This window comes from Hemibagrus wyckioides, linkage group LG20 (assembly GCF_019097595.1).
Source record: "Hemibagrus wyckioides isolate EC202008001 linkage group LG20, SWU_Hwy_1.0, whole genome shotgun sequence".
In the NCBI taxonomy this organism is placed as follows: domain Eukaryota; kingdom Metazoa; phylum Chordata; class Actinopteri; order Siluriformes; family Bagridae; genus Hemibagrus; species Hemibagrus wyckioides.
Genome location: NC_080729.1, coordinates 17,721,434 through 17,747,954, shown reverse-complemented (window position 1 = coordinate 17,747,954; position 26,521 = coordinate 17,721,434). Strand labels below are relative to the sequence as shown.

Sequence of the window (26,521 nt, the reverse complement as noted above, 5' to 3'; positions counted from 1 at the left end):
GGACCTGGGAAACTCTAGGGACACCATAGGACCTGGGAAACTCTAGGGACACTGTAGGACCTGGGAAACTCTAGGGACACTATAGGACCTGGGAAACTCTAGAGACACTATAGGACATGGGAAACTCTAGAGACACTAGGACCTGGGAAACTCTAGGGACACTATAGGACATGAGAAACTCTAGGGACACCATAGGACCTGGGAAACTCTAGGGACACTATAGGACCTGGGAAACTCTAGGGACACTATAGGACCTGGGAAACTCTAGAGACACTATAGGACCTGGGAAACTCTAGAGACACTATAGGACATGGGAAACTCTAGAGACACTAGGACCTGGGAAACTCTAGAGACACTATAGGACATGGGAAACTCTAGAGACACTAGGACCTGGGAAACTCTAGGGACACTATAGGACATGAGAAACTCTAGGGACACCATAGGACCTGGGAAACTCTAGGGACACTATAGGACCTGGGAAACTCTAGGGACACTATAGGACCTGGGAAACTCTAGAGACACTATAGGACCTGGGAAACTCTAGAGACACTATAGGACATGGGAAACTCTAGAGACACTAGGACCTGGGAAACTCTAGGGACACTATAGGACATGAGAAACTCTAGGGACACCATAGGACCTGGGAAACTCTAGGGACACTATAGGACCTGGGAAACTCTAGGGACACTATAGGACCTGGGAAACTCTAGAGACACTATAGGACATGGGAAACTCTAGAGACACTAGGACCTGGGAAACTCTAGGGACACTATAGGACATGAGAAACTCTAGGGACACCATAGGACCTGGGAAACTCTAGGGACACTATAGGACCTGGGAAACTCTAGGGACACTATAGGACCTGGGAAACTCTAGAGACACTATAGGACATGGGAAACTCTAGAGACACTAGGACCTGGGAAACTCTAGGGACACTATAGGACATGAGAAACTCTAGGGACACCATAGGACCTGGGAAACTCTAAGGACACTATAGGACCTGGGAAACTCTAGGGACACTTTAGGACCTGGGAAACTCTAGGGATACCATAGGACCTGGGAAACTCTAGGGACACCATAGGACCTGGGAAGCTCTAGGGACACAAGGACCTGGGAAACTCTAGAAACACTATAGGACCTGGGAAACTCTAGGGACACCATAGGACCTGGGAAACTCTAGGGACACCATAGGACCTGGGAAACTCTAGGGGCACCATAGGACCTGGGAAACTCTAGGGACACCATAGGACCTGGGAAACTCTAGGGACACCATAGGACATGGGAAACTCTAGGGACACTGTAGGACCTGGGAAACTCTCGGGACACTATAGGACCTGGGAAACTCTAGAGACACTATAGGACATGGGAAACTCTAGAGACACTAGGACCTGGGAAACTCTAGGGACACTATAGGACATGAGAAACTCTAGGGACACCATAGGACCTGGGAAACTCTAGGGACACTATAGGACCTGGGAAACTCTAGGGACACTATAGGACCTGGGAAACTCTAGAGACACTATAGGACATGGGAAACTCTAGAGACACTAGGACCTGGGAAACTCTAGGGACACTATAGGACATGAGAAACTCTAGGGACACCATAGGACCTGGGAAACTCTAGGGACACTATAGGACCTGGGAAACTCTAGGGACACTATAGGACCTGGGAAACTCTAGAGACACTATAGGACATGGGAAACTCTAGAGACACTAGGACCTGGGAAACTCTAGGGACACTATAGGACATGAGAAACTCTAGGGACACCATAGGACCTGGGAAACTCTAGGGACACTATAGGACCTGGGAAACTCTAGGGACACTATAGGACCTGGGAAACTCTAGAGACACTATAGGACATGGGAAACTCTAGAGACACTAGGACCTGGGAAACTCTAGGGACACTATAGGACATGAGAAACTCTAGGGACACCATAGGACCTGGGAAACTCTAAGGACACTATAGGACCTGGGAAACTCTAGGGACACTTTAGGACCTGGGAAACTCTAGGGATACCATAGGACCTGGGAAACTCTAGGGACACTATAGGACCTGGGAAGCTCTAGGGACACAAGGACCTGGGAAACTCTAGAAACACTATAGGACCTGGGAAACTCTAGGGACACCATAGGACCTGGGAAACTCTAGGGACACCATAGGACCTGGGAAACTCTAGGGACACCATAGGACCTGGGAAACTCTAGGGACACCATAGGACCTGTGAAACTCTAGGGACACCATAGGACCTGGGAAACTCTAGGGACACTGTAGGACCTGGGAAACTCTCGGGACACTATAGGACCTGGGAAACTCTAGAGACACTATAGGACATGGGAAACTCTAGAGACACTAGGACCTGGGAAACTCTAGGGACACTATAGGACATGAGAAACTCTAGGGACACCATAGGACCTGGGAAACTCTAGGGACACTATAGGACCTGGGAAACTCTAGGGACACTATAGGACCTGGGAAACTCTAGAGACACTATAGGACATGGGAAACTCTAGAGACACTAGGACCTGGGAAACTCTAGGGACACTATAGGACATGAGAAACTCTAGGGACACCATAGGACCTGGGAAACTCTAGGGACACTATAGGACCTGGGAAACTCTAGGGACACTTTAGGACCTGGGAAACTCTAGGGATACCATAGGACCTGGGAAACTCTAGGGACACCATAGGCCCTGGGAAGCTCTAGGGACACAAGGACCTGGGAAACTCTAGAAACACTATAGGACCTGGGAAACTCTAAGGACACCATAGGACCTGGGAAACTCTAGGGACACTATAGGACCTGGGAAGCTCTAGGGACACAAGGACCTGGGAAACTCTAGAGACACTATAGGACCTGGAAAACTCTAGGGACACTATAGGACCTGGGAAACTCTAGAGACACTATAGGACCTGGAAAACTCTAGGGACACTATAGGACCTGGAAAACTCTAGGAAAACTATAGGACATGGGAAACTCTAGGAACACCATAGGACCTGGGAAACTCTAGAGACATCATATTACATGGGAAACTCTAGAGACACATAGAGAATACAAATTTTGCAAAAAATTTTTCAGTCAGTGAAAGCTGTTTGGAAAGAGTCCACCAACACAGTGATGACAAGATGACACCAACGTTTCCTTTAGCATGCACCTGATTTTTCAGGCATTTTTTTGTTGACAGATTGGTGGTGTGGGTGGTCTGTTCTATTTTAGCCCATGCTTGGTGGCACAACTTCCTGTGAGGAGCCCTGACCCTTGGATATTGGTGAGATTGGTAATATTTTCAGTCAGCTGGAACAGATTATCTGCATTTACATGATTTCTTATGGGAAAATTTGTATCGCAATCCTTAAGAACTGGCCTGCAGAAAGAATTACATTTGTAAGCCGAGGTTCCACTGTACTGGAGTCTAGAGTCTGGTGTAAAGAAAAATCTTAAGTTAAGAATTTGTGATTCACCCTGTCTGGCCGTGACCGGCCCAGAGCTTGATCTGGAGGTGCAAGATTAGTCTGACACTTTCACCAATATCTTGATTGTAAGTTTCATCTTTCGGTTCTGTCGTTTTTAAGCTATCGCAGGAATCCACAGACAGACTGAGACAGACTGGCACGATATTAACCAGATTCTGATTTGTTGTTATAGCAAAGCAACTTAACATCAACTACCTCAGCAGGATTTCACTGGACTGAATGCAAACCTAGGAACTCCTCCTTGACCCATGGCAGCTTCGTTAGTAGATCCTCCGTTAAAACCAATCACATGTGCTAATGTATCTAATAAGGTAGCTTCTTATTTTCAAAGAAAGAAAAGTACGGAGTTTTCACAGACTTTCGTAAATTTGATTTAGCATCTCTGGATTGTTTTGCAAACTAATGACATGGCTTGACTAAAAGATATAATACATAGAAAAACATAGAATACAGAAATAATAAGGAACTCTAGGTGTTATTCCGTCATGTAACATAGTGCACTATAAGTGAATATATATAGGTTTTCAGGTTTATTGATAGTTCTGGGGGGAAAAGGAACAGGAAATGATCCTGAAGTAATTTTCACTCTGGAAATTTCACTCAGAATCTGAGTGTGATTGTTCCTGGTTGTTGGTTTTATTCGATTCTATGGTGGCTGAGAAGTGCAAAACAAAATAACAAATCCAAAAACAAAATAATAAATAAAAAACAAATAAAAAAAGACAAAACAAATCTGAAAACAGCATAAGAAATAAAAAAAAAAAATCTGAAAACAACATAACAGATCAAAAAACAAAATAACAAACCTGAAATAAACAAAATAACAAACCCGAAAACAAAATAACCAATCTGAAAGCCAAATAACAAATTGAATAACAAAATAACAAAAATAAATAAATAAATAAATAAAATAACAAATAAAAAAAACAAAATAACAAATAAAAAACAAATAAAAAAAGACAAAACAAATCTGAAAACAGCATAAGAAATAAAAAAAAAAATCTGAAAACAACATAACAGATCAAAAAACAAAATAACAAACCTGAAATAAACAAAATAACAAACCCGAAAACAAAATAACCAATCTGAAAGCCAAATAACAAATTGAATAACAAAATAACAAAAATAAATAAATAAAATAACAAATAAAAAAAACAAAATAACATCCAAAAACAAAACAAACCTAAAAACAAAATAACAAATCAAAAAACAAAATATAAAATCTGAAAACAACATAACAAACCTAAAAAAACCCCAAACAAACCTGAAAACAAAATAACAAATCAAAAAACAAAATAACAAATACGGAAACACAACAACAATTCAGACAGACTGGAAAAGGTAGGTACAGTAATTCTTACTGCTGATTGGACGAGATATCTGTCACTGTAATTGTTAACAGTTATCTGTTATCTGTTATCTATTATTGTTTATCTTGTACATGTGTAGAGTTCTGTGTTCACTTAAAACCATTTTTTTCAATAGAGCAACCTTAAATCTAAGAAAATAACAAACATATATATTTATATTTATAAGAAAATGGAATTTATTTAGCGCTACTTTGAGGAAGGATGTTTATATGGTGTGATTTTGGATATACTGATAGCTTATCATGGCATAAAGATTAGTTTGCGATCTCTAAATCCACACCTCAAGAACGCAGATATGTTTCGAAGACAAAAGTATTCCAGGTGAAATGATGTAAGGAATGTTAGAGCTGCGCTCATACACACACTAATCCACTTTCTACTGTCGCGGCCTGCTGGACTTCTTGTATATCTTGACTGACAGATGTCTCGTCCAATCAGCCGTAAGAATTCCATTCGCAAACTATACCTACCTTTTCCAGCATTCCTGTTATGATTTTGGTGCTATTATGTGGACCTCACCTGACCATAACATTCCTTTGCCACTCATGCTACAGAGTTCACGTTCGCAGGAATAGTGACACAGTTCCAGTGAAACCTGAACTCACACCACATCCTACAGGTAGTCTCAGGTTCAGTACCACCCTGCGCTTCCCCGACCACATGACAGCTTTCACGTTACCGGATTTTCATGCTCGGTTTCAGACTAAACTGCCGATGTGAAAGCACTGTTAGAAGTCTGACGTAGATTAGTTGATTAGTGTTAGCTACAGGTGTGATCGGGGTGGAAAACACGTCACAGGATGTGAGTCAGGATGTGTTGACTCTCACGTGGCCCAGAGCAGGCGAGTCAACAAGAATGGCACATCTATCTCCTATAAACAAAAAGAAATACAGGTATCATTCAGGTATTTAGTAATGATGTCTGGCGGATATGCAAAAATACTTAGTGCACATTTACATTGAAAAAGAAATGGCAACTGAATCAAGCTATAACTGGCTGTGGTAATGAATGCATCTAAATGAAAGCCTATTGTGTTCTCTTCCTCTTCCTCTTCCTCAGTGCGGTTCTTTAGGCTGGTAAGAACACACCAATAACACTCGGATCTGAGAGCATATAGAGTCCCGGGATGCTTCCAAGTGAATTGTAGTGAGGCTTACTTGTAGTGAGAAAACAATTTGACTCCGAATCGACTCGCTGAATCAAACATGAATCACATGTAACGTTGATTCATTTTGATTCATTCTTATTTTTTCTGCTAAACCACATGGTAAAAACTGTACCAAAGAACAGAGTGAAAGAAAGAGACAATAAACTCTGGATGGGAATCCCACCATTTTAAACTGGTTATTTTTAATATATAATTATTAAATAATTTATTATTAAAATATTTAATAATTAAATATCTTTTATATTTATAATTTTTTATACTTAAATATTTTTATATTTATAAATATTTAATAATTAAATATTTTTAATATAATTACATATTTTTATATTGAATTAATTTTTTAAATATAAAAATCAACTAATTAATTAATTAAATCTTTCTTTCTTTCTTTCTTTGCTTGGTATAGTTTTATGCAAAAGCAAACCAAAACAAATAATAAAAAGAAATTTGACACTCACCAAACTGGGACTCATCAAACCATGAATCAGGTGTGAACTTGCCTTCATCTGTTTTTATTTTGGTAAACCACAACCAAGTTCATTAGCCTACATCTCAAGCACATAAAAACAGACAAGATTGCTGAAAGTGTGTGGGACTGGGATTCAGAAAACATTCCCACACACACCTCTGGAGTGTCAGCTGTCAAAAGCCATTTTAGACTCAGATTCAGAGTACAGCTTTACTTTTTTTTGTATCATAAGGCATCGAATATTAGCCACTTTTTTTTATGTCTTGCTGATTTGAGGATGAATTCCTGTGAATGCAGAGCTCACGGTGGGAGTCGAGGACTTGGGAAACGCCTCTCCCAATCAGAGAACCGTTCTAATAATAAACGGAGTGGAGTGTGTACATGATGTTCAGACAGTGTGTGGGTTTGAGCTTGAGTGGAGCAGACTCTGTTTCAGTAGGCTGTTTCTCAGTCACATGCCGTGATTGAGAAATCGAGGAATTCGAAATGAAATCTATAATAGTCAGGTTATATACAATGCATTACCAATTTAAATGCAATTAAATTGCCTAGACATCAACATGAGGGTTTCAGAGCTTCATAATCAAATTAAATTTGATATATATTCCTGGAAAATGATTCCAATATATTGGTGAATCATCCTGTACAAGTTGAGTGTTCATCCAGTTCAATTCAAAGTATGTGTCCCAATCCTGGGGTCTTGCTCTACAGTATCAGCTCGTTATACAGTAAACACAGTTCCTCTGTGAGTTTTTTTTGGCTCTGTGGCTTTTTCTATCCATTGCCTGATTGTCAGTTTGGACAAGGATGGAATTTGTGCGATTTGGAAGTGGTGGTGCTTTTCACGTTTGCTGTATATCCATCATTGAACATTTAAAGGCTTCGGCATGGAGGAGTTAGGGTTAAATCTATAATGAACGCAGAAGCTGAGCTAGTTTATGAGGTGCTCAGGAGCTCCTGCTTACACAACTCCAACTGACTGCGGAAAGGACATTATTTATAATCACACTCTCTGGTGTTTATATTGTTTTATAATCATCCTCTCCGGTCTCACCAAATGAGGATGAGGTTTCCTTTTGTGTCTGGGTCCTCTCAAGGTTTCTTTCTCTTACCATCTAAGGGAGTTTTTCCTAGCCACAGTCACCTCAGGCTTGCACATTAATGGTTGGTGACAAGACCAGGACATGACACATTATGAGGATTGACAATGCATGTCCATCTTTATGGGCTGTTGGGTTTGCCATCATTAAAAGAATCAATTTATATAATCAAGTAGCAAAATATTGCAAAGATTAAAATGCCATCAAGTATCTTGACCTTGTTAAAGTAGACAGTTAAACAATCCTCCACAAACTGAAAAAGCTAGTTCACTAAGCTAGTGTGAAGGGGGTGTGGCATGATGTATCTCCAATTCTATTGCCTCTTACATAAAGCGGTGCAAAAATATTCTCCATACAGAATCATATCAGGCTCTCAATCTTCTAGGGTCTTAAATGTTCAAATTTAAGGTCAAGTGGACATTTCGCATGATTTGACAAAAAGTTTCACCTTGACCCCTAACACCGCCTCTGACTTTACCTTTTCTAACCTCAGCCAACCTGCTTAAGTGGAAGCAATCGAGACGCAATCAAGCGAAAGCCATTGTATTTCCTGTACGCTGGAAACATCTCCGACATTACCTTAAATGTCCCTCTAATGAGGACATATGTGGGGAATACACGATCTCCCTGGCCGCTCGCGCTCCCTTAATTACTTTGCCGCGTCTCCACGGAAACGGCTGGGAGGAACAGGCGTAGCCGGGGACGCTCTCCTGCTTTCCGCTCGCACCTCTGTCGGAGGAGACACTAATGAGCTTGTGTATCCTCCAGTGTTTGCCAGCAGAGTCAACACACTGTCATATGGTGTGTATTGTTCCTACAGGTTGAGATGGCATATAGACCAGGAAACATGGCTGGATTAATGGGGATTCCAAGGTCCAAAATGGATTTTTAATGAAAAGATATATACATATATACAGTATTATGATCCAAAATGTGTAGCTCATAGAGACACAAGTATAGATGCTAGTAAAGTTGTGTTTAACTCATGCTTTTGGGTTAATTATATTGGCATTAGCAATAGTCTGTCATCTAGTTCTAGCAAGAGCACACTTTGGGGTTATAGGAAAGTTTTAGCTTTTGGGGGTTGTGCTGTTATAGGAAAGACTTTTTCGAACTTTCTATTACACCTTCATCTTACACTTATGCCACTGTTCACTGAAACACAGAATAATCATTAACAAAAATTCTCGCAGGTGTGTAATCCGTATCACTGGCCTTCTCTGGCTCCACCCCCACATTCAAAAACCACTGCTTGACCATGCCCACGCTTCCACATTATTTTGAGCGGAGTCTGGATTCCAAACGATTTCTGTATTGTCTGAGTATTATTTCCACTTGGACTTGTAATTTTTTGTTTGACAAGAAGAAATGTCTTTTTTTGTGTAAATTATTGGCACAATGGATAATTGAAGCCTGTTAGTTGATGTAAAGCTTGGCCTTGAATATGATTTTATGGTTTGAGTCACATTTGGATTCGATCTTGACTTGACTCTGTGATCTTGGACCTGATATCAGAGGTCTTGGCTATAGCTCAGTTTGTGAGAAGGGGAAGGGGAGAAGGTTTTATGAAAGTGGAAGGTTTCATATGGAGCTGAACCAATTTCCAATCCTCCATCCATCCATCCATCCATCCATCCATCCTTCCATCCATCCATCCATCCATCCATCCATCCATCTATCTTCTGTAGCACTTATCTGGGGAACCTGGAGTCTATCTCATGGACTTGGGGCACAAGGCTGGGGATACTCTAGCCAGGGTGCTGCCCCATCACAGGTCACATTCACACACCCTACAGACCATTTAGAGATCAGCCTACAATTTAGAGATCAGCCTACAAAACATGTCTTTGGACTGAGGGGGGAAACCAGGGAGAACCCTGAGGAAACCCCTGAAACACTGTGAGAACATGCAAACTCTACACACAAAGGGTGGAGGCATTAAATCAAACCTCAAACCATGAAGGGTCCAGATGTCCTTACCACTAAGCCTCTGCCCCCCTGAACCAATATCCCCATGGAAATGAGTTGACGGCTAGTTCCTTTACAAATCCTTTGCTAATGAGCTAGCACGTTCTATCTCCTGGCTTGGTTATTAGCTTAAAGTTTGAAGACTAACTGTTACATAGAGATGAAATCTGCTTTGAAACTCAAAATCTGAAACTCAAATTCGAAAGGTTTTTTTTTTAATGTTTTGTAGCTTCCTCTTATATTTATACCACCTCGTTATTGGTTTAAAAAGGAAAATGCATCTGAAGGCAATGCATTCTGGGTAAATCTTGTTCCTGACATTTGGGACTCACCTTGATTTAAAAGCAGCTTCACCGAAATGATATAAAAAAGATATAAAAAATCCAGGATATAAATTTGTAATATATACATTTATGGTTAGATGAAGGAAGATGAACCTTGAGAAGAACTAGAACTAGGTGACATACCAGGAAGACCAGACCGTGTGATTGGAAATCATTTACTTTCTATAACTGTGTGTCAACTAAATGGTCAACTATGCCAGTTTTTTTAAGTCACTGGTCACTGATGGTAAAACAGTTCATGGTGATTGCAGTCATAAATCCAGCTTCATGGTTTCTTCTTCATGTGGAACTGTAACTGAGGCCAGAGTTAGGTGCTGTGCAGGTAAACCTCACTCCCCTGGTATCAAGAGGCACACTGGCGACTGACGCTAGGGGCTACAGTCTTTAGGCTCCTTATTAGTGCCATGCTGGAGACCCGCTTGGAGCGGTTGTGAGTAGGACCTGGAGACATTACATTGGTGTCATGACCCAGATGGAAGTGAGGTTAAGGGGGGTAAGTGTAACAGAGGCCAGCGGTAGGTGCTGTGCAGATAAACCTCACTCCCCTGATCTCAGGTGCACCTGCCTCTCATGCCAAAGACCCGGGTTCGAGACCCGCTTAGAGTGGTTGTGAGTAGGACCTGGGGACATTACATTGGTGTCGTGACCCGGATGGGAGTGAGGTTTAGGAGGGTGAGTGTAGTAGAGGCCAGGGGTAAGTGCTGTGCAGGTAAACCTCACTCCCCTGAACTCAAGAGGCTCACTGGCGACTGACGTTAGTGGCTGCAGTCTTCAGCCTCCTTGTTAGTGCGCCCGCCTCCTATGCCAGAGCCCCGGGTTTGAGACCCGCTTGGAGCTGTTGCAAGTAGGACCTGGGGATGTTACAGAACCATCCACAGCAATCTCATGTATCACCAGGTTCTCAGTGTGGACCACCAAGTGAAAAAGGGCTTCAGGATGGATCATGCAGATGATGATGATGATGATAAGGTTGTCTTGAAAGCAGTTGAACAAATCCTTCACACTGGCTTATTATTTCCTGATTGTGATCATGTAAATAATGTTGAAGTCTTCTTAAAGTTCTTGGAAATGAAACCCGCTCACTGCTCTTCCATCTTATTTCCCTCATCAACCAGCCTTCATGCTAGCTCCAAACCTCATAAAGATAAAGAACAGCGGATGCCAATTAGAGAACACGGCTCTGTTAACCAGGCGCCTGAGTTTTGCTTTTTTCTGTTGTTGTTTGTTTTTTCTTCCCGTTAATCTGACTCTGACTGTATCTGCGTCACAGAGATGGAGCGATAAAAAATGAGCTGGAGCTGTTGCCTGGTGACAGATGTTTACTACAAAAAAGACAGTACAAATAACACGACCTTGTAAAAGAACTCAGCGATTTGATGTGAGCATAAAAGGAGGACAAAAAAAAAATAAATAAAGCTCTGGTTTGTGGCAAAAATGTCTGTAATTTGCTTTGATTTGTGGCGCTGAGAGTCAGCCGGTGGTCTCGAAGATTGAGATCATTGTTTCCAAGAATGAGAGAGAGAGAGAGAGAGAGAGAGAGAAAGACTCATTATTTCCTCAACTTTTAACAATATGTGAACTGAGTACAACTTTTAGTTTTACAAGTTTTATTATTACTTTTATATATTTTTTATTAATTAAATTTACTTGAATATTTTTTATTTTTTATATTTATTTATTTAATATTTTTTCCCGCGTTCATTTTCCAAGTTATTTTCATTTATTTATTTATTTAATTTCTTTTTCCACTTTCATTTTCCACTTTCATTTTCCAAGTTATTTTTATATATTTATTTATCCACTTTCAAGTTGCAAAGTTCATGTAATTAAATACTATTAGTCCCAAAATGCATTCAAATCTGTTCCAGACCACAGTATCAGCACTTTTTTTTTTTTTTTACAAAAAATCTGAATAACGAAAGGCAGAAAATGAGTGTAAAAGCCGACACAGAGCATGCCGTGAGAGGAAAATAATCAACGACAGAGTGCTGTGATGAAGCCTGACCTGAAGCGGAGTCACTGTTACCTTCCTGAAGTGTTTTATTCCTGGTTTTACTGCAACATTCTTGTTTTATTCATTTATCGTTACAGCTATATTTTGTATTTCATCTATAATATGGAGCTTCTTGTTTAGCCTCCTGGTGGTCTAGCGGTTGGATCCCGCTCTCTTGTTGCTGTGGCCCGGGTTCAAATCCCAGGTTGGGCACTAACACAGCCACTGAAGAGTTAACTCTCAGTGATGGTCCCAAGCCCGGATTAAATGGGAGGGTTGCATCCTGTCATCACTTACCTTATAATAGCTGTAAATAGTCGTTCCTTCACCAGTCTGTGCAATAAGATTAAATAAATAAATGAATAAATACACAAAATTCAGCTTGTCACAAAACCAGAAAGCCTTTTACTGTAGCACTTTTAACTTTAGCTCTGAATATAAACCTGTGATTTGAACTAATGAAACTACTCGGATCTGCAACTTTAGGAAATGCATGAAGACTTTCTGACCAATCAGATTTGAGGATTCAGTGAGAATGCAGCTCTGTGGTATTTATCAAAGACGAAAGAAATTCACTTCATTCTCCAGGGAACAAGTCTTGGAGGTCTCACAGTTTATCAGCGCGCAAACTCTACTGGTGCATTAACAGGTTTCCCCTGAGCGTGTGTGTATGTGTGTGTGTGTGTGTGTGTGTATGCGTTGGGTGTAGGTGGACTGTGGAGTTGAGTGGGTTCTCCTCCCTTAAATAAAGTATCTCTTTATGATGGTCTCTGGGCAATTCTGACACACACACACACACACACTTAATTATTTATTTATTTTTTCTTACATCCTGTTTTAGATGGAGAAAGTGTGAAAGCGTTGATTGTCTCTCTGTCTGTCTGTCTCTCTGTTTATCTGACTGCCTACCTGTCTCTGTCTGTCTGTCTATCTATCTATCTGTCTGTGTCTTTATCTACTTTGTCTATCTCTCTTTCTGACTCTCAGTTTGTCTGACTGCCTACCTGTCTCTGTCGATCTGTCTCTTTGTCTATCTGCTTATCTGTCTGTCTGTCTCATTGACTGTCTGTCTCCTTGTCTTTCTCTCTTTGTCTGTTTGTCTCTGTCAATCTGACTATCTGTCCGTCTGTCAATCTGACTGTCTGTCAGTCTCTCTATCTGTCTGACTGTCTGTCTCTCTGTCTGTCTGTCTGTGTCTATATATCTATCAATCTATCTCTCTGTCTATCTGTCTGTTTGTCTCTCTATCTATCTGACTGCCTGTCTGTCTGTCTTCCTATCTGTCTGTCTATCTATCTGACTGCCTGTCTGTCTGTGTCTTAGTCTGTCTGTCTGTCTGTCTTTTTATCATAAGTCACAAATGACAGCTTTTGTGTTGCACATTGCATCTGGACTGACACATAAATGACACAGTCTGCTATTATCTGGGGAAATGAGCATAATTCAGAACAATGCAGAGTGTGTGTGTGTGTGTTAGTAAAAGAAAGTGTGATCCACAATGAGAGTGAGAGAGGAAAAGAGAGAGAGAGAGGATAATGTGGAGAGTGTGAGGGAAGGTCAGCATCGAGAGCGAAAAGAAGAGGAGGAGGAGGAGGAGGAGGAGGAGAAGGAGAGAGAAAGAAATCTGCTTCTTCCTCAACACAACTTCACCTCAGAGGTCTCACACACTCGCCAAGCTGCTCGCGCCGCTGGCAGACGCTCCAACTCTGCTGTCTGAGAGAGAGCAAGAGCGTAAATTAGTGTGAAGCCAAGCTTTCAGAGCTTCAGACTGGCCTGAGGGAGAGAGGGGAGAGGAGAGGAAGGAGGGAATGACGGAGCACAGCGCCAGGAAACAGGGACTTAAGAAAGGGAGGAGTGCCACGTTCAGCATCGATGGATTCAGCTTCACTATAGGTAAGAGTCAGTCATGGGGAGAGAGAGAGACAGAGCGAGAGAGAGAGAGAGAGAGAGAGAGAGAGAGTGCAGAAAGACAGAAAGAGAGATAGAGTGAGAGAGGGGAAGTGGAATTGTAAATTTATTAACAAAAAAAGTAAAAAAAAAAAAAGGATAAAACATGCAGACTGTCATGAAATTATTATCATTAATATTATTATTTATTTATTTATTTATTTATTTTTTACAAAGAACCGAGTATAATAAAAATGCATTTTAATTAATATATTTGCATTTATCGAAATTAAAAACAATTCTGCTTGTGGCGTGTTAATGTGTTTTTTAAAATATTTTTTTTAAATGAAACAACAAAAAAGTATTATTATTATTATTTTTATTATTATTATTGATGTTTTTGTTTTTATTTGTTTATTTCTTTTTTATTTTAATGGACTACCTGCAGGACTATGCAAAAGTATTGGCACCCGCACTTTTCTTTATATCAATTTTATCTGTAATTGAATTTTGTTCTGTATTATTATTATTATTACAATTATTGCTGTTTTTTATTTTTCTTCATTTGTTTTTTATTTTATATATATATATATATATATATATATATATATATATATATATATATATATATATATATATATATATTAGTGGACTAATGGCAGGACTGTGCAAAAGTATTGGCACACGCACTCTACTTTATATTAATTTTATCTTTAATTGAATTTTGTATTGTATTATTATTGTTGTTGTTATAATAATAATAATAATAATAATAATAATAATAATAATAATTATTATTATTATTATTATTATTATTATTATTATTAGGTTGGCAGGAGAAAAAAAATAAATGCAAACCTTTTTTCTTAATTAATGGACCATATTTTTGACGACACATCAAATTTCTCTGCACGTCAGATTTTACCTGCAGAGTCAAAAGAAATGAAGCTGTTTCCTCTTCAACAGTAGAGCAAGAAGAAATTATATACAGAACTTAATTTTATTTTATTTTTAGATATAACCGTCAGTCATTATCCTGATACTCAGAAACACTTCAGTTCATTAATTCTGCTCTGCAAAAGCTACTGTATTATGGGAAAGGTTTGTTTCTTTACCTAAATAATGTTCATAATGTAAAGATGAAAAGTTTGATTTGACCGAGTGACATTTTAACTGAACAAGAGGTAAGATGAAGTGCTAAAGCTCTCTATATTAAAATCTAAAAGAATCAGAACCTAAATCTTGAATATGTTGTTTCCCAAAACAGCTAAAAAGGCTGTTTCCTTCTGAGTCTGTGTCTTTATAGCAGTTTACAGAGCGTGTTTAATCCCTGTTCATACGCCTACACAAACATGGAAACCAGTGAGAGAGAGAGAGACAGAGAGAGAGAGAGAGAGAGAGAGCGCACCAGAATGCTGTAGAGTTCAGAAAAAGACGGGATGTAATGTGATATGATGTTTTGTGATGCTCTACCTTTTAACCACAGCAGTGCGATGTGATGTCTCACTGGATTTCAGCAGCATGGACGTGTGTTTTTTAGCGATTTAATTGATACAGAGGTGATCCTAGGGACTGTGGTAGGAAAGTGCAAGGCAGCCATCCTGCCATTTTGTTTCTTTTAATTAAAATAGAAGAAGAAGAAGAAGTCTTTATTTGTTATGTATACATTGCACCAGAGTCAAATGCATTACTTCACATCTCTCAGCTTGTTAGGAAACCTGAGGTCAAAGCCTGGTGTCAAAAAATAACAAGGGTTAATTTTCCGGGGCATTTATTATCTTTAAGAGGGATTTTTTCTAACCGTACATTATAACATTGTTTACATCAAACTCTATAAAAAAGTATTTTTTAATCATATTCATCAGAAATTCTTCCGTAGCATTTTATGACTTCGAATAAATGAAATGAAGCCTTTATTTTGTCACATATACATTACTGCACAGTGAAATTCTTTCTTCGCATATCCCATCCTTGTGAGTTGGGGTCAGAGCACATGGTCAGCCATGATGCAGCACCCCTGGAGCAGGGTGGCTTGGGGGCCTTGCTCAAGGGCACTGTGGAGGTAGCTTGGCAGTGCTGGGGCGTGAACCCCAATCTTCCAATCAAAAACCCAGAGCCTTAACCACTCGAGCTACCACCGCCCCATGAATGTTGTTGTTCTTTTGGCTGCCCCCCCGTTCCTGGCCTCCACAGCAGATCATCTGGTCTACATACTTGATTTGGCACAGGTTTTATGCCAGATGCCCTTCCTGATACAACCCTCCCATTTTATCCGGGATTGGGATCAGCACTGAGAGTCAATCCCTCTGTGACTGGGTTAATTACCTGCCCAGTAATCGAACCCATGCCATGGCAATGAGAGCACCGAATCCTGCCTCTAGACCACCAGGGGACATTTAATGACTAAAGAAATCATGTAACCTACACTGATTATAACCATAAGCTGTTAGTCTGTTAGTCCTTGTTTTTTGTTTCTTTTTTAGCATGTTTTTTCCTTGCCATAGTCACCCTAGGCTTGCTCATTAGGGATTAGGGATTAATACAAATAATGTTAATCTTGAACTTTTTGTCTAATATTAATTCTGGAGCTTTTGTACTATGTTTTATGTTCTGTAAAGCTGCTTTGTCTTTATTTTCAGTGTATATAGTATACAAAAGCTCCCTAATAAACAACAGGAATTATTTATCACTTTTATGCCCTTACATTTAAAATATCAGGGGAATTTTGGTGGTATTTTTGCCCTGCAGCTCCAGACTGGTAGCAGCTTAGCAGTGCTGGAACCCACAACCCTCTGATCAGTAACCCCTTAAGCCACAAGTGCCACGTTATGCTAACACCTTAGACTGCTTAGCCATGCTACCCATTTTCACTGCCATGATGTTTCCAGAACAATCCATCCATCCATTTTCTATACCCACTTTATTCCTAATTAGGGTCACAGGGATCTGCTGGAGCCTATCCCAGCACACATTGGGTGAAAGGCAGGGGTACACTCTGGACAGGTTGCCAGTCCATCACAGGGCCACATATAGACAGACAACCACACACACTCATGGCCAATTTAGAATTACCAATGCATGTACATGTTTTTGGACTGTGTGAGGAATTTTTTTCAGTCAGTGAAAGCTGTTTGGAAAGAGTCAACCCACGATACCAATGTTGGCTTCGGCATGCGTTCATAAGCTAGGTGATATTTCGGGCGTTTTTTTGTTAACAGATTGGTGGTGTGGGCGGTCTGTTCTATTTTTTAGCCCAAGCTTGGTGGCACGACTTCCTGTGAGGACCCTTGACATGGACTGCTTGGCTTGGGTCAGTTCTCTGTAAGCAGCCAAACAGTTTACATACGCTTCATATTGGTCAGATTGTCATTTATCATTTACCTTACTTCAAATGAGAATATTAGTTTCACAATACACATTTTCACCTTCTCCAGGACGAATTAAATTGCCAGGGATGATGTCCTGTTTCTGCATAAGCTAAAGAGAACTTGTTATATCCCAGTCAGAGACATTTAAAACTTAATTAATGTCTATTTTTATGCCACAGTGCTGTTGAATTCTCAAATCTGATTGGTCAGATGTCTAATTAAGCTTCTATATACACAGAGAATCTGAAGAATCAGTCTATTGCTACTAATAAGTCCGTATATCTATCCATTTTTACTCCAAAGGACCAATATTATGTCGTTATAGCCAAAGTCTTTATCAACTCCACCTAAATATACACCTTTCACTCTTTGGTGAATATTACTTTTGCAGCTCTTAACGCCTCATAATGTTGAGGAGATCATTTACATGGATATCTGGATTTTTATCAGGAGATGTTTCCTATCTTTCTTGTTTGCTTTGCGCTCCGGTGTCGAAGCCGCTATAAATATCCAGAAACCTGGAACAGCAGCGAGAGGATTATTGCCAAAAGCTTCTGCTATCACGGTGCTGCTCGATCCTCGGATTTCATTAGTCAGAAGCTCTGACACTGGTTCCACCTGCAAGGCAAATCAAATGTTTCTGTATATTAATGCACTCATTTTATGGTTTCTATAGTAACTGCTTATTGACAGGGACTTGCAGGGACAGCAAATGTGCTTTAATTTTTAGCCGCTAGAACGTAAGCGATAACAGGAGCTAAGCTAAGCACACCACCACGTATTTTATGAGAACATATTATATTATTATTACAATTATTATTAACCCTTAATGAAGTGCATGGAACTTAACAAGGCCACAAAATACCACGAAAAATGTGAAAAAGTTTCTGTAGGACTGGTGTGACTAGCATCAAGCAAAACAAACCAAACTTTTAGTCTTGAACTCATAAGGCGGTGGGTTTTTTTGGGATTGTTTAACACAAAATGCTCAGGCAAGAGCACCATGGCAACAAGAGGGAGTGCCAGTACTTTTAATCACACATCTCTAATGAACTGAACACGGAGGAAACAAGGATGTAAAGCAGTTTGCTTTAGAGAGAGAGAGAGAGAGAGAGAGAGAATTAAAAATAGAAAGACACAGTGAGAGAGAGAGAGAGAGAGAGAGAGAGAGAGAATTAAAAATAGAAAGACACAATGAGAGAGATAGAGAGAGAGAGAGAGAGAGAGAGAGAAAGGAGAGCAAGAGAGACAAAGTGAGAAAGAGAAACAGAGAGAGAGAAAAAGAGGGAGCGAGAGAAGAGAGAGAGAGGAGAGCAAGAGAGACAAAGTGAGAAAGAGAGAGAAGAGAAAGAGAGAGAGAGGGAGAGAGAGAGTGAAACAGAGAGAAAAAGAGGGAGAGAGAAGAGAAAGAGAGAGTCAAAGAGAGAGAGAGAGAGACAGAGAGAGAGAGGGAGAGAGTGAAAGAGAGGGAGAGAAAGAGAGAGGGAGAGAAAGAAAGAAAAGAAAGATAGAGAGAGAGAGAGAGAGTGAGAGAAAGAGAGAGAATAAAGTTTGTTATTCTGTAATATCTGTAAAATCATACATCAAATTCAAGCCCATTTTATCGTCTCATATTTTGTGATTTTGTTCTTAACAAAGGGATGTGTTGTACAGTCAGATGACGTTTGTGTGTGTGTGTGTGTGTGAACCTGGCTCTCGGATTCACACTTCCCCCTGTAACACAGTGTGGCATTATCAAACAGCTGACCGTTGCCCTGGTAACGGGGCGGGCCGTGTTCTGGTGGATTTAGTGGAGCGTGCCGAACGCCGTCTCCGATTTATAACCCGTCCTCATCGGGGTGAACAGGGCAGAGACAAGTCTGCTCCACAGTCTCCACTTCATCCTGTTTCATTTCTATCGTCTCCTCCAATATCTACTCTCCCAAACTAGCGTGAAAAATGTATTCCCACCGAATCGAATGTGAAGAACGTCTGACTTAACACAGTGTCACCATCTCCATGAGGCTCCTCTGAGGATAGACTGTATTTAAAAGTTTGATTATAAAGCATGCAATTAGGAAATACACCTAAGATCATATTTAACCCTTTTACCAGTACTATGGAAATCATCTTATGGGATTTTCAATCAGTGTAATCAAATGATTTTATCTACAGTCATGAGTCTGATATAAAATGTGTCAGGACCCTGTTGGCTTTCAGTGTGTTTTAGTTTTTCCATCCATCCATCCATCCATCCATCTCAGCTTAATGAGATAACTCTGTTCTTTTGATCTATCTATCTATCTATCTATCTATCTATCTATCTATCTATCTATCTATCTATCTATCTAGTAAAAAACAGAAATACTTATAAAACACACATGCATGCACACTATCCATCTATCTATCCATCTATCTATCCGTCTATCTATCTATCTATCTATCTATCTATCTATCTATCTATCTATCTATCTATCTATCTATCTATCTATCTATCTATCTATCTATCTATTAAAAAACAGAAATACTTATAAAACACACATGCATGCACACTATCCATCTATCTATCTATCTATCTATCTATCTATCTATCTATCTATCTATCTATCTATCTATCTATCTATCAGACAATAACATTAATTTGAATACAAACTAAAGCTAGGTTTGAATTCAGGATTTTTTGGATCCTGGGAAATGAATGTAAATGAATACAGGGTGTACACACACACACACACACACACACACACACACACACACACACACACACACACACACACACACACTGACAGTGGAGACTCATTCCATTATTTTATATGATTAAGTTACAAAAACCTCCTTATAAAGTTTTTTTTTTTATACATAACAACCGATTTTTAATCTCTTTATAATGAGTCCCAGCTCATGTCCCTGTGAATGATCTGTTGCTATAGCAACACAAATATTAGAAAGAGCTTTAATTAGTAGAAAACCTGTGACTTGTCCAGCAGTCGGATTTGCCTGGTCAGAGCTGCCGTTAGAGCCAATTAATCCACACCTTTAAATCAATCAGACTCGAGAACCTATACACAGAAAAGCTTTCCTTCTTTAAACCTTTAATGAGCTGCGTTTCATCTAATCAAAACTTCACTTTGTGCCTTCTGCCTTGCAAGTGTCTTTATGCTAATGATGCAGGGGATGAAGCTGAGCGGCGACGCGTGGGTTTGAAAGTTAGTTTAAACGTGCGTGTGTGTTTGTGTGTGTCTGTGGTTGGAATGGAAGAGGGTCAGTTTTAAAGCAATGTCATGCAGAGCTTTCCTGCATGTCGCCTTATAATGACTTGCTTTCATGAGGCGTGAAGCCTTTATGGAAATATGGAAATGCAGGCATACACACGCACACACATATACACACACATACACACACACACAAACAGACAAACATGCATATGCCCAGACACCACCATATATCTTCTTGCACATGCTATGCTTTTAATCTCTCTCTCTCTCTCTCTCTCTCTCTCTCTCTCTCTCCAGTGGCTAATGAAGATGGAGAAAGCAACAGCAGGCCACCGGCGACGTTTGCACGTAAGTCTTTTCCCTAGGGACAATGGAAAAAGAAGCACCAACATCCCCAACTAAGCCAAAACAAACACTCTGCCTCGGGCAAATTAGCAATGCGCTGTGAAGAGATGAGGAGAATGAGATAACACACCAAACAATGCTTTAATGGCGAAGCTCTTTTCACATTCATGCAAAAGATTCGGATTAGGGAGTATCTCATACATCATAGCTTATAAAATATGACTATAAATTAGTCAAAACAGCAACAACTCGAAAAAACTGAAGAAAAATAAAACTGCGATGTCAGGTTCTGGCCACTAGATGTCAGTATTGCAGCGCCAATACGTTCTCGTATCAAATGAATTGAAAAATCATAGAAGGTTAATAAATCTTAATAAAACATGCATTTTGGGTGCTAATATTGTATTGTAACGTTGCTAACATATAATAGTAGAAATAATAATAATAATAATTATTATTATTATTAAGGCTACCAGTTTAGCATTATGGCAACTAACTAACTAACTAACTTTCAAACACTCTAATAAGCTAGTTGCTAAGTAGTTAGCGATGATAGCAGAATTGGGTTTGGTTTAGAATAATGTAAAGACAAGAAATGGAACAGTAAATATATTAGCGTTCAAATCATTAGGCTGTTTTCAGCACTGTGAGGTATTTTTTTTTAAATAAACAGCACATCATACAGTGTCAGAAGCCACAAACACAAACAGGCTAAACAGATTTGAAACAATACTGCGATGGTATTGTTTGTCCACGTACTTTTTTTTTTGTCCCAGTTTGTAGTATGTGGACTACCATGATGTGCGGAATAATTAGCTAAGATATCGAATTGGGGCAGAAAACCAAAGCAAAACAAGAAGGACAACAAAATGTTGTTGATAGCACCGTCTATACGCCTTAAATACAAAGATCGTAGCATCGTAGCTCGCAAAAATAACGTCTCAGCCGTTTGAATGCGTTTGCTCTGAACGCAAACGGGGCAAATTTAACCCTTTTATCGAACGAATGCTTAAATTATTACGAATTATTTCCTTCTCAAACATCCCACATTATCTCAGAAGTCCCAGAATGCACTGAGAAGCATCGTGGATTGGATGTCAGCGATCTAGATCATTTGTTTATCTTCTACTTTACAGAAATTAGCTGCCACAGAAAGCACACCTTTAATATATCTATAAATATAAAGATTTACCCCTTTGTTGAAAACTTTGTCCAGTTATTTTTGCCCACACGCTTGTTATAGTAGCTGATAAACATGACTTGAAAATTCAGCAAACTTTTATTAGCTTTTATCAAACTATCACATGAGCTATTATCAATTATTCCCGTCTTAAAATTCCCAAGTGCAGGTGTCAGATGTCGCTGGTCCACATCGTTGATTATTGATTGCCTTCCAGTTTAACTTTGCCACAGAGAGCAATTTTTCTCTTCTCGGTCGATTTTACTTAAGCTGTCAGAAAATTAGGAACAACAACAACATCACTGCATTTTTAATACAAGTATTTGTTGGAAACCTTCCACTTATCCTTTGCTTCAAATCAACAACCTGCTCTCCTCTCTAAAGGTTCCAAGTCCCAGAATGCCTTGTGGAACGCCATCACATCAGGGTTGGGAGTCAAGGACAAGGTCAAGAGTCAGAGGAGCATTGCAGACGACCCACGTAGCCCGGAGGAGATACTGGCTGAGGAGTTTCCATCTGTAGACAGTCCAGATGCTACGGAGAAAGCCGCCATCAGGTCAGTCTCTCTCTCTCTCTCTCTCTCTCTCTCTCTTTCTCTCTCTCTCTGCCTGTCTTCTGCACTCAACTCTTCTGACCGACTTCTGATGGATGGATCGTAAATCAGTGTCCACTCATGCATGTTACCTGCGTCTGTCACTGGCCTCTGGTAGTATTCCATTGCTGCTTGTCCGGGTACATTTAAATACACCTCTCTGCACACACACACATGTACACACACACACACACACACTAAATGAAGGCTTTCACACAGGGACAATCGATTCAGAAAAGTTAACAGGGCAAACAGTGAGGTCATTTGTTCCATATTGAGCTGTTCATGGCATGGAACATTTCACGTTTTGGAAGCCAGAGATTGATCGGGTTAAATGGCAGCGCTGTCACCATCTGCTCTTTCCAGTGATGGACTGCACCCTCATGGAGAGCCACAGATGACTGGAGCCCTGTTTGGACTGGACTAGTTTTATATCAGGGAAGGAGAACTGAATTATTATTATTATTATTACCAGAGAATCTCTCTGGGATTTTAGTCTCGTTATCAGCCAGCTCAGTAATTTCTTCACACACTGAGAGCGCTTGTATCTGGAACAATTATCTCACGTTCATTTCACCTTTGAATACGTCAGCTAGTGGAAAGAAACCGAATGACGGTGAATGGGGTAAGGAGTTCATTGTGTTCTGTGAGACAGAATAGTGAAGAGAGAGAGAGAGAGAGAGAGATAGAGATCACACAGAATGAGAAAGAGAGAGAGAGATCACACAGAATGAGAGAGAGAGAGAGAGAGAGAGAGAGAGCATAGAAAGAGTGTGTGTGTGAGAGAGAGGAGAGAGAGAGACAGAGACAGAGCGAGAGATCACACACACATCAGAGAGAGAGATAACAGAAAGAGAGAGTGTGTGTGAGAGAGAGGAAAGAGAGAGAGGAGAGAGAGACAGAGAGAGATCATATGCAAACACACATCAGAGAGAGAGAGAGAGAGAGAGAGAGAGAAAGCATCTGATCTAAAGGAAAGAGCTTCAGGTAATGAGCTGATATACTGATTACTGTGAACACCTGAAGAGTTAAACTGGGAGTTGGGAAATTCGGAAATTCGTTCCACGAAGCATTATATAAACTGTTAAATAATAATAAATCAGCCGTCGGAAGCATCAGGTAAACCCCATCGCTCTGTCCAGTGTTAGACTTTTCTGCTGTTTGCCGTCTCTGACCTTGCTGTACATTTCTGGAAAGCTCGTGGCCTTTCACCCTGCAGTTGTGCTCTTCTACTCTACAGAGCAGCACCTGTGGAAAGAGAGAAAGGGGGGAGGGGATAGAGATGGAGGGTGAGAGAAAGAGAGAGAGAGAGAGAGAGAGAGAGAGAGAGGGATGGAGATAGAGGGAGAGAGAGAGGGGGGTGTGGAAATACAGGGAGAGAGGGGGGGGGTGATAGAGATAGAGGGAGAGAGGGGGAAGAGAAAGAGAAAGTGTGTGAGAGATAGGGGAGAGAGAGAGAAGGATAGAGATAGAGGGAGAGAGAGAGGGAGAGTAAGAGAAAGTGTGAGAGAGAGGGACAGAGATAGAGGGAGAGAGACAGAGACAGAGAAAGAGAGAGGGAGAGAGAAAGAAAGTGTGAGAGAGAGGGATAGAGAGAGGGAGAAAGAGAGAGAGAGGGAGGGGGAAAGAGAGAATGTGTGAGAGAGATGGAGAGAGAGAGAGGGAGAAAGAGAGAGAGAGGGAGGGGGAAAGAGAGAATGTGTGAGAGAGATGGAGAGAGAGAGGGAGAAAAAGAGAGAAAGAGGTAGAGAGAGAGATAGAGAGAGAGAGAGAGAGAGAGAGAGAGAGAGAAAGCAATTTTCTGCTTGGCTAGAATCAGAATTCAGACAGGAGCAGATCCGGAAATGGTGATGTTAAGACAGGACACATACACACACACACACACACACACACACACACACAGCTTTCTAATACGATGGCAAATATTTGCATTTGTGGCCTTAATAAAACATGGCTACATTTGTAAAGGATTAGAGTTAATTTCCTCTCACACGTTTATCAGTCTTTTTCGGCTGTGATTTAAATGTAAAAGTTTTATTAACGCCGTATTTTCTTCCCATCCTGGCGTGTATGAAGATAAATATTAAGCAGCTATAAAACACGAAGCATTATCTACAGCTCAGATATTCAGAGAGCTGAAATAAGTCACAGGGAAAGAGTTTTTATTCCTAAAGCCAGATCATCCAATAACGCAGCTCAGCCACCGCGGCCAGTCACAGTAACACACACCCGCTCGGACGTGTCCTAATATTACAGGGTGCCATTACTTTTTGTCCTGAAAGAATGGCTAGTCATGTTTACTAGTCAATTTTTTTTTCACAAAATGTACATTAATTGAAATAAATGTTATATTAATGTATTATTTAATTGAAGTAAGTGTTATATATTTTAAAGTCATATACCTGAATGTACAACTCAGGAGCTCTTTCTTTCTTTCTTTCTTTCTTTCTTTCTTTCTTTCTTTTATGATACAACTGGGTGTTTTTTTATTTTAAATTTTTTGTGAAAAAGATTTTCTTTAAACCACATGTCTTGTGAAAACACTTTAGAGTATATTTAATTTAATTTAATTTAATTTAATTTAATTTAATTTAATTTAATTTAATTTAATTTAATTTAATTTAATTTAATTTAATTTAATTTTCATTTATTTTTGACCAAATTTGTTCACATCTAGTCAGATAAATGAAGTCCTTCTTTGTTTGTTTGTTTGTTTGTTTGTTTGTTTGTTTGTTTCTTTCTTTCTTTCTTTCTTTCTTTCTTTCTTTCTTTCTTTCTTTCTTTCTTTCTTTCTTTTGGGATACAGCTGGGTGTAATTTTTTGTGAAAAAGATTTTCACATGTTTTGTAAAAACACTTTAGCATTTATTTATTTTATTTTATATTATTTTATTAAATTTATATTTAAATTTATTATATTTTATTTATCTTTTATGACCAAATTTGTTAATATTCAGTCGGATAAATTATGTCGTCTAATAAACACCCGATTGGTAGATTGGTACAAAAAAAAAGAAAATTGTTTTAGTGTCTAAATTGGACAAACAGCTAAACAGCATTCCTCGCTAATTCAGCGACAGCTAATAGTTTCATGGTTCTAAACTCATCCTTGCTCTTCTTTGCTTCATCACATGACACTCTACAAGCTTTTCCCCCACCTCTGGACAGTCGTATCACTCGGGGCAGTCCGGATTGTTTCTTACTAAAAAATCCAGTTTTCTAGTTTGACACTGAGCAGCGGCTCTGTTCCAGTTTTGCTAATGGAAACTTTCTGAAACCTTTCTGTTCAGTACATCGACTACGGACAAGACTTCCCAGTTATATTAAAACTGTTCATGTTTAGGCTTAAAATGAAAAAAAATATGTCTTCATAGTCTGAAAGATTTTTATTTACGAGATACAGGAACAAAGCGAAATCAGGCAATCATGTCTTTTCTGTCACGTCTCCTGCAGGGGTTGTTTTGAAGGGTAGAGGATTAGTGGGAAAAAAAGCACACACACACACACACACACACACACATATGTATGTATCTTTGCTTGACTGCCTGGGGAGAGCTCGTAATTGAAGGGGTTAGCATTTTCACTGACAAGAATAATGACAGAGGCAGACATCTTGGTAGAAATGGTAAGTGCATTTACACACACACACACACACACACACGTAACACAACAACCTACTGAACGCTGAAAACTTTCCAAAGACAAATGACGCATCGGATATTCAGGTATAAAGTGTTGCACGACCTCTGATTGTACTCATATTCATGACTCTAAATGCATATTTATGTTGCCAGATATATATAGAATCCCCTTCCACAGAGAACCATGATTCCTCAGGGACGTCCTCGCGTTAGAGGAGAGGTTTTTACCTTCAAACACCAATCAGTAAAAGTGTGTTTAATATGTTAGCGTGTGTATGTCGTCTGCCAGTGCAGTGTTTATTATGGATACTTTTATTTTATTTTCATTTCTATAGCAAGTTTTTAGAGCTTTAGGTTCAGTACGCTCTGAAAAGTTGCATCATAGGTACATGGAGTTGTGTTGTGATGAAGCTGGAGACGTCAGTTGTG

General features: G+C 39.7%; 1 protein-coding gene across 2 annotated transcripts in view; it reads left to right on the top strand.

Moving 5' to 3' along the window:
- Positions 1–26,521, top strand: part of pde1cb (phosphodiesterase 1C, calmodulin-dependent b) — a 118,117-nt gene that overhangs the window by 5,494 nt on the left and 86,102 nt on the right. Inside the window, exons 1-3 of one of the 2 annotated variants that reach the window (XM_058418521.1) lie at positions 13,562–13,779; positions 20,633–20,683; positions 22,245–22,416. In XM_058418521.1, the coding sequence (XP_058274504.1) occupies positions 13,695–13,779; positions 20,633–20,683; positions 22,245–22,416 (308 nt within the window). In that variant the 5' untranslated portion in view covers positions 13,562–13,694. Of the gene's footprint in view, positions 1–13,561; positions 13,780–20,632; positions 20,684–22,244; positions 22,417–26,521 lie in introns of those variants that run through there. The other variant, XM_058418520.1, reaches the window with a different exon arrangement.